This window comes from Lycium ferocissimum, chromosome 8, assembly GCF_029784015.1.
Source record: "Lycium ferocissimum isolate CSIRO_LF1 chromosome 8, AGI_CSIRO_Lferr_CH_V1, whole genome shotgun sequence".
Lineage (NCBI taxonomy): Eukaryota > Viridiplantae > Streptophyta > Magnoliopsida > Solanales > Solanaceae > Lycium > Lycium ferocissimum.
In genome coordinates this window covers 29042254-29050441 of record NC_081349.1, presented here as the reverse complement: position 1 = coordinate 29050441, position 8188 = coordinate 29042254, and the positions used below count along the sequence as shown (strand labels likewise).

The 8188-nt window shown below is 35.9% G+C and overlaps 1 protein-coding gene across 1 annotated transcript; it reads left to right on the top strand.

Moving 5' to 3' along the window:
- The first annotated feature begins 3216 nt into the window (after positions 1-3216).
- LOC132067860 (probable mitochondrial-processing peptidase subunit beta, mitochondrial) lies at positions 3217-7593 on the top strand. Its single transcript, XM_059461243.1, has 8 exons — positions 3217-3406; positions 3874-4011; positions 4103-4254; positions 4537-4645; positions 5771-5869; positions 6020-6085; positions 6525-6632; positions 7158-7593. Exons 1-8 carry the CDS (start codon positions 3350-3352, stop codon positions 7242-7244), a joined length of 816 nt encoding a protein of 271 aa, XP_059317226.1. The 5' UTR covers positions 3217-3349; the 3' UTR covers positions 7245-7593.
- The last annotated feature ends 595 nt before the right edge of the window (positions 7594-8188 follow it).

Here is an 8188-nt window from a genome sequence, read left to right as displayed (position 1 = left end):
TGGGGAAAGAAATGATGTTTATTTGGTTCATAATAATGTATGTACTTGATTTGGTGTATCTTTGTTATAATGCACTTGTTTAGAAACTAGTACTACAAAACACAATCTTTAATTAATATAATGTTTAGGAAGTGTGGGAAAAAATTGTAGTTAAAGAAAAAACTTCAGCTAGCGAGTCTACCTTGTACTTGTAGGTTCTCTCTTTTTAGCTTTCAGAGTGAGTAGTTTAAATATAAAACTTTTACAATGATTTTGTTAAAGTGAATACCTTACCTTATCAACAACAAAGGGCAGCCCGGTGCACTAAGCTCTCGCTATGCGCGGGGTCCGGGGAAGGGCCGGACCACAAAGGTCTATTGTACGTAGCCTTACCTTGCATTTCTGCAAGAGGCTGTTTCACGGCTCGAACCCGTGACCTCCTGGTCACCTTAACCAGCTTGCGCTATGCCAACCTTACCTTATCAACAACAAAAAAAAAAAAAAGATCTTGTTAAAGTGAATGTCTCCAGCGTCAGAGAAAGTTGTTACTCTTATCTAGGAAATCCTTGAGAAGTATTTTGATATCATTTACAGTGAGATGAAAATGTGCTATGATGATTCTGCCTGTCTATTTGAGCAAGATGCAACATATTTGATGCAATGTGATGGCGTAGCGCTAGATGAAGCAGCTGGTGCATAGTTTCTACTTATTTTAGTATCATATATTTATTAATTATTCCTTTATTTGATTCTTGACTGGTTGAAATGGTGGCATTTCATCTTTATTTTTAGCCTGTGCAGTAACCGGCTATATTTGATATTTGGTGTTTCTTTGTTATAAGTGCTGGATTTTCATAAGATGGGTGTAAGTAAGTGTTTCATTTTAAAAAATTATTCGCAACCTAATCGTAATACAGGGGTGTTTAGTGTAGTTAACCCTAATCAATGTAATAGGAAGTGTGTGAAAAAATTGTAGTGGGAAAAAAAACAGGTGCCCGAATATTAACAATGTATGTAAAATGGGATGGAAGGAGTATCAATGGAAGAGGTATGAGGAAAGAAATGATCTTTGTTGGTTCATAATGTATACTGGATTTGGTCTTTCTTTGTTAAAATTTGTTATAATTCACTTGTTTAGAAACTAGTACTACAAACCACAATCTTTATTTAATATAATAAAATTTAGGAAGTGTGTGAAAAAAATGTAGTTAAAGAAAAAACAGGTTGATTGGCCGAATATTAATTATGTATATAAAATTGGATAGAAGGAGTATGAGTTATTCTTAGTGTGATTCTGAGGGAAATGGAAGAGTTAATGAGGAAAGAAATGATGTTTATTTGGTTCATAATGTATACTTGATTTGGTCTTTGTTTGTTATAATTTGTTGTAATTAACTTGATTAGAAACTAGTACTACAAATCACAATCTTTTATAATTAATATAATAATTAGGAAGTGTGTGACAAAAATTGTAGTTAAAGAAAAAACAGGTTGATTTCCTGAATATTAACAATGTATGTAAAATGGGACAGAAGGAGTATCAATTATTCGTAAGATTTACCAAAAAATATTATTGTCTTCAAGAAAGCATGATTGAAATGATTGTTAGAGCAAAAGTATTTGGGGATGCAATTATCATATAATGTACCAATGCAAACTGTTCTCAAGAGGTTTTTGGTGATTCATATGGAAGAAGAAAGTTGCCACTTGTAGGAGCTCTATCAGTCGCTTATGCATTTGAAGTTAATGATCTAGAGTACTTATTTTGTTTAGTTGGGAAGTTAGCTACTTAAGCTAGGATACATAATAGAAGTTGGTGTCCTTTTTTAATGCAACAACTTACTTCAACAAAATAAATAAATAATAGAAGTTGGTGTCCTGTTCCACCAATGCGATTCAGAATATAGCGAGTCTACGTTATACTAGTAGGTTCTCTCTTTTTAGCTTTCAGAGTGAGTAGTTTAAATATAACATGTACAATGGTTTTGTTAAAGTGAATACCTTCAAAAAAAAAAAAAAAAAAAAAAAAAAAAAAGAAGATTTGTTAAAGTGAGTGTCTCCAGCGTCAGAGGAAGTTGTCACATTTATCTAAGAAATCCTTGAGAAGTATTTTGAGACCATTTACAGTGAGATGAAAATGTGCTATGATGATTCTGCCTGTCTATTTGGGCAACATGCAACATATTTGATGCAATGTGATGGCGTAGAGCTAGATTAAGCAGCTGGTGCATAGTCTCTAATTTGTTTAGCATGATATATTTATTAATTGTTCCTTATTTGATTCTTGACTGGTTGAAGTGGTGGTATTTCATCTTTATTTTTTGACTGTGCAGAAACCGGCTATATTTGATATTTTCATAAAACCTCCTTTCATTTATCTGTTGTCTGAAAAAATATAAGTGGGGGTCTTAGTGATTGAAACTGACACATGATTAGAACGCCAAATTTTCTGGGGCTACATAAAGTTTTCTTTCAGATGAAGTGTGGTTAAAAAATGTTTGACCATTTTATCATATCAATGCACTGTAATTGATTGTCTAATATGTTAACTTATATTGAGATATCTGATTTTGTACACGGGAGAGGCTAGGCGACACTTAAAGGCTGTAGCGAACAACCATCTGGTAAGAGGAATTTTCAAATTTATAATTAATTAAAAGAATAAATAAATGGATGGAAAATTGACACTAATAAATTCTTAGCTAATGAAATGGTTAGAAAGGGTAGTGTTGGCAAGTTAGATGTGCTCATCTATCAAAGTGCCAGTAACTTGGTCAGTATATATATATATAGACTTGATATTATCGCTAGCTTCATTCCTGTTAGCCAGTGTTATAGTGGTCCTGGGCTGTTTGCTCAGAGGCTATCTTGCTTGCAAATCATTCTGGCTCATAAATCTATATGAGGACAATGGTCAGTAGTTGCAATGATTTCAAATGGTATGCCTAATTCGTACCTAATCAGACTAGACAATAGCCTCTTTAGCTTTTCCAATGACGGGTGACCCTAGTTGGCCATGTAATCTGTATTTGGTTTGCTTGCAAATCTGTTCAGCAGGTGTATTTGTTCATGTTGAGTCAGGTAGGTTTTCGTTAAGTTACACTGTTAATTCATCTGTTGTAGACTTACAGTTTAGTAGAGGAGTTTGTATCTGTACTCTGCAGTTATCTGTAGAAAATTACAATATCTTGTGAGTTCTTTGTTAGGGGCCTTATTTAATCTCAATGTTTGCGAGTCTTCATGTTGGACAATCTTCTTGTAGGTGGAAAAACAGGCCGAGGAAGTCATCTTTGACCAGTTACATACTACTGCATTCCAATACACTCCACTGGGTAGAACGATTCTTGGACCTGCCCAGAACATTGAGAAAATGACAAGAGCTCATATTCAAGATTACATTTCAACCCACTATGGTGCTCATAGAATGGTACTGAACCTTCATTGCTGATGCAGTATCTGTTGGTGACTTCTTTGCTAATTGCTCTGGCTTCTTCTGTTTAAGAAAAAGGAAAAAGAAACTACCGTTTAGTCTTCATCCTCTATTTCAAATTGAATTTCATTGATTTCATCTGGGGTCAAGTCAAAATGATTGCCCCTTCCCTAAAAATTGCACCTTCATTATAGGAGCAAACGTTAAAGTGATTCCACTTTACTCTTCCTTTATCAAAATGATTGACAATCAACGTTAAAGTGATTCCACTTTACTCTTCCTTTATCAAAATGATTGACAATCAATCTTTCTCCAGTGTGGTGTTATATTACCTTCCATTCCAAGCCTAATCATATCATAAAAAAATCCCATGTACGTGAAAAGGGGGGAGTTAAAGTTTTGTTAACTGTGTTTTGGATCAAACTTCTACCAGACTAAAAGCGGCATTTAAGTCTTTGCTGTAGGTAGTTTCTGCTGCTGGAGCTGTGAAGCATGAAGATGTCGTTGAGCAAGTGAAGAAACATTTTACAAAACTATCATCTAATCCTATTACCACTTCCCAATTGGTGGCAGATGAGCCAGCAATATTTACAGGTTCAGAGGTGTGGATTCACTACTTAGTTATTACCTGTTCCACTTCATGTGTTTTATGTGAACTTCTTTACTTATTTTGTTCTTCTTCTACATAAATAGATACGTATCATAGACGATGATCTGCCTCTTGCTCAATTCGCTGTTGCATTTAGTGGAGCATCATGGACAGACCCTGATTCCATAGCTCTGATGGTCATGCAACAAATGCTGGGATCATGGAACAAAACTTCAGGAGGAGGAAAGCACATGGGGTTGGTCCTTCTCATTTACTTGAGAAATAAACAAGTTAATTTTTTTCCATGCTTCAAGAGAAGTTTTTGAGTACTAGCCAGCAGCCAACAAGTGGCCCTTACAGAAAAGACAAATGCTATTTGTTGTTTCTTAATGCTTCATCTATTAGTTCCATGTAAAGGCATTTCTGGGCGTTGTTTGGAGATTTTAGTTGAATTGTTTTTTTTTTTCCACAAAATATAAAATTACTGAATCTGCCTTGCTAATTTCTCTTATTTCATTGGTATATGATCTTTGAACAGTTCTGAGCTTGTACAAAGGGTGGCCATTAATGAGCTAGCTGAGAGTGTGATGGCTTTTAACACCAACTACAAGGATACAGGTCTGTTTGGTGTCTACGCTGAAGCCAAGGTGAGTGACTTTATATATGGTTCCTACATGCTTAGAAGAATTAATGCCTCCCTTTTCTTTGACATGTAGATAGAGATGTTGTGGAGTTTGTGCTTATCTTGAATTGCTCTAGTATTAGCCTTTTCTCCTCTTGGAAGTTTGTTATGTACTCAAAATTGTTTGTTTCACTTGAATGGTTAATAGTGTATAACTGCCAATCTATATATATTAGCTTTTTCAGCTGGTTTTCTTCTTTTTGTGCAATTTTATGGTCAGTGAAGGGAAAGTGTGCTTTTGGACCTGGAAACCTAAGTCGATTATGTTGGGTCAGTAAGAGCAATTACCCCCAAAAAGAATTTGGCTTCTTCCTTCCCTCTCTTTTGCTATGGACTCATTGGGCCTTCTGGTTCTGTTTGTGCAACACCTGTAAAGTACTCTTGTATGCTGAACAGATTTCAGTGTCACTATTTTCTTAATCTCCAATGAAGATAATCGAGGAATCTTAGGCAAGTCACTACATGAGAAACTACTAGTGATTTGCCAAGGCTGTATTTTTGGAGGGCATCAGTCATTGCTTCCATCTCCAGCTTTTTGTCTGGAAAGTTGTTGTATGCATGGATTACTAATTTATGTAACAGTAAAAAATTGATTCCAAGCAACTGTGGGTGTCCATGCTGCTCATTGTGCAAAAAAATGCACACAGGATTGTTTATGAAATACTTATGGTTGGGATTACTTGTTCAAGGGAGACTTAATTAATGCTGATTTCTATGTGGAGATTAAATCTTCTCAAATCCCAACCAAAACGTTATAAACTTATGTTGATTTATATATGGAGATTATACCTCCTAAATCCAAATCAAACGGCCCTTAAATTTATGGGAAGCGAATCTGACCTCCTATATAATTCATACTTGTATTTGATACCCATACCTGAGTCTGTAACATAGGATAGAGTACATCTATTGCATGTCAATTTTGTTTAGAAGGAAATTTCCACTACCTTTGTTTACCAAATCTCAACTATTTCTGTATCATTAACTTTGTATTGTGATGTGATTTGTTGTGATTTTTGTAATGAATATAAGGGATCTATGCATTAGGAGCGAGACATGAAAACTCATCCATGTTTTCTGCTTATTACAGCCTGATTGCTTGAGTGACTTAGCTTATGTCATGATGAATGCAATATGCAAGTTAAGTTACAGAGTGTCTGAAGCTGATGTGGTTCGCGCACGTAATCAGGTATTCGTTCACTCCCCAGCTTTTCTTTTGGACCTATTTTAGAGGAAATTGTTATTGCCTCCATCTTATTTCTAGGGACCTTTCGCTGTTGACTGCATGTCCTTTTAGCATTATCAAGAACTTATATTTTCTGTACTTAATATTCTGCAGCTGAAATCTTCTTTAATGCTCCACATTGATGGATCGGGCCCTACTGCTGAAGACATTGGACGGCAGGTAAAATCACAGAATATATTTGTAACCAGAAACAATGACAGGACAGAGCTTTTAGCTCCCTAGATCTGAGACATTTTAGTCTCCTTGTTCCTAACTTCATCAAACAAGGCTTTGCTATCATCGTAAAAAATAAAATAAAATAAAGGCTCTGCTATAGGGGGTGCACGTCCCTCCAGTATAACAGATTAATCGAAGGAAAGCAGGAGCTAAAAAGCTTGTGCATGTCACTTTTCCTGTAAATGAATGGAAACCTAGACGGCTAGATGGTAGGAGCATTACCATAGTTAGTTGAGTTACTCTCTTCAGTATAACAGATTGTTTTCTGTATGCTTGGGTGCTTTGTGGTCAAATAGATGCCCTTGAATGCACTCTTGACACTTGATACCTTCCTTTGAAATTACTAAATTTACTTACAGTTGGAAGTTTATTTTTGTTGCAGTTAATAACGTATGGCCGCAGAATTCCATATGCTGAGTTATTTGCCAGAATTGACAGTGTCGATGCCGGAACTATCAAGCGAGTTGCAAATCGTTTTATTTTTGACAGGGTAAGCCCCTGATGTCTCCAGTATATCTAGTTTCAGTCAATAACTTTTTAAAATAAAATTGCACCAATTTTTTTTGTCAGTGTAGATTTACTGAAAGCTAGTCTTAGATAAGCTTCGTTTCTTCAGTAATCCTGGAATAAAACAAGTGACTATCCTTAACTTCTTATCACAATGCCCTGGGCTGTAGCTTTGTGTATGTGATGGTTGCTGAATTCTTTCTGGATTGCAGAAGGGACCCAGTTTTTGTATGTTCCTTTTTCAAATAATCAATAAGCTTAAACATAAAACATCCCGTTTGATCTATAAAAACCATCTTAAGCTCACTGCAGTAGATGTTTAATTATGGAGTGTTGTACCTCTGTAATCGACAGCAGAGCAATTCGTATAGGCTATAAAATCACGGGAAGATATTTTTATTAACACGCGGATTTGTTAATATTCATCTTATTTGTCCTGAATCCGTTACATATGCTAGTTAACTATAGGATTGAACCTTCTTTTCTATGTTTTTTTTTACTCCTGTAGGACATTGCAATATCAGCAAGGGGACCAATTCAGGATTTGCCTGATTATAACTGGTTCAGACGCAGGACATACTGGCTGCGTTACTAGATTGCTTATTCTTTTGTGATGGCTTAAATTCAGTTTCTATTCCAAGTTGGAAGCCTGTCATTGGGCACTATACCACACATGGTCTACAAAACACTTTTGTCAATAAGATAAGTGACAAATTTTGTTGATCACTTTCCTGCTTTTGTACATGGTGTTAATGTCAAGGAGTAAACATTACTTGTGGAAGCCTTTGACTGTCAATTCAGTCAACATGAAGTGGGATCTCTTTGTCATGCAATATATATGAGAATTGCATTGCCTATTTTTCCTGTATTAGAATTCTTTGGTTAAAGTATCCCGTTGGCGATACTGGTGTGTTATTTATGAATATACGTCTCTCTCTCTCTCTCTCTTCACCATAATTTTGGACTGCTAAGGTTAAATTGCCTGTTTTGGTGCATAATCCAACTTTGCTAATAGCTTCCCCAGTTTGACAAATCAAAGATGGGAAGTGGAGCTTATCGAAACCTATATCTGTCAATTCAGCGTTTTTTGCCTGTCCTTTTCTTTCAACACATCGATGGTATGCCTGAGATGGCAGTCTTTCTCCTTGGCTTGTACTCGAGATCCGATGTTCGAAAGACAACCAATCCTTGTCCAGTAACCATTCTGAGTGGGAGTTCTAATTAGATCTATGTTCAAAGGAGGGGGTCTATTAGCAGAGTGTCGATAATGAGTTCTTGCCCTTGCATTGGTTTTCATTTCGCACTATCTGCTCACTGGTTTCTCAGTTCTAAAAGTATGTCTATACGAGTCGTTTATTCTGTTTTTTAAGTAACAATGGTGCATAGAGTCTTTTTAGACCACACCTCGACTCTTGCACTAGCTACCTCACCACACTACACTGTAGTTAACTCCACTTAGGCAGATGCGATGAAATTACAAGACATTATTTGCTTTGCTGGGATTTGAACTCTTATGTTCTTTTATTCTTAACTACTTCA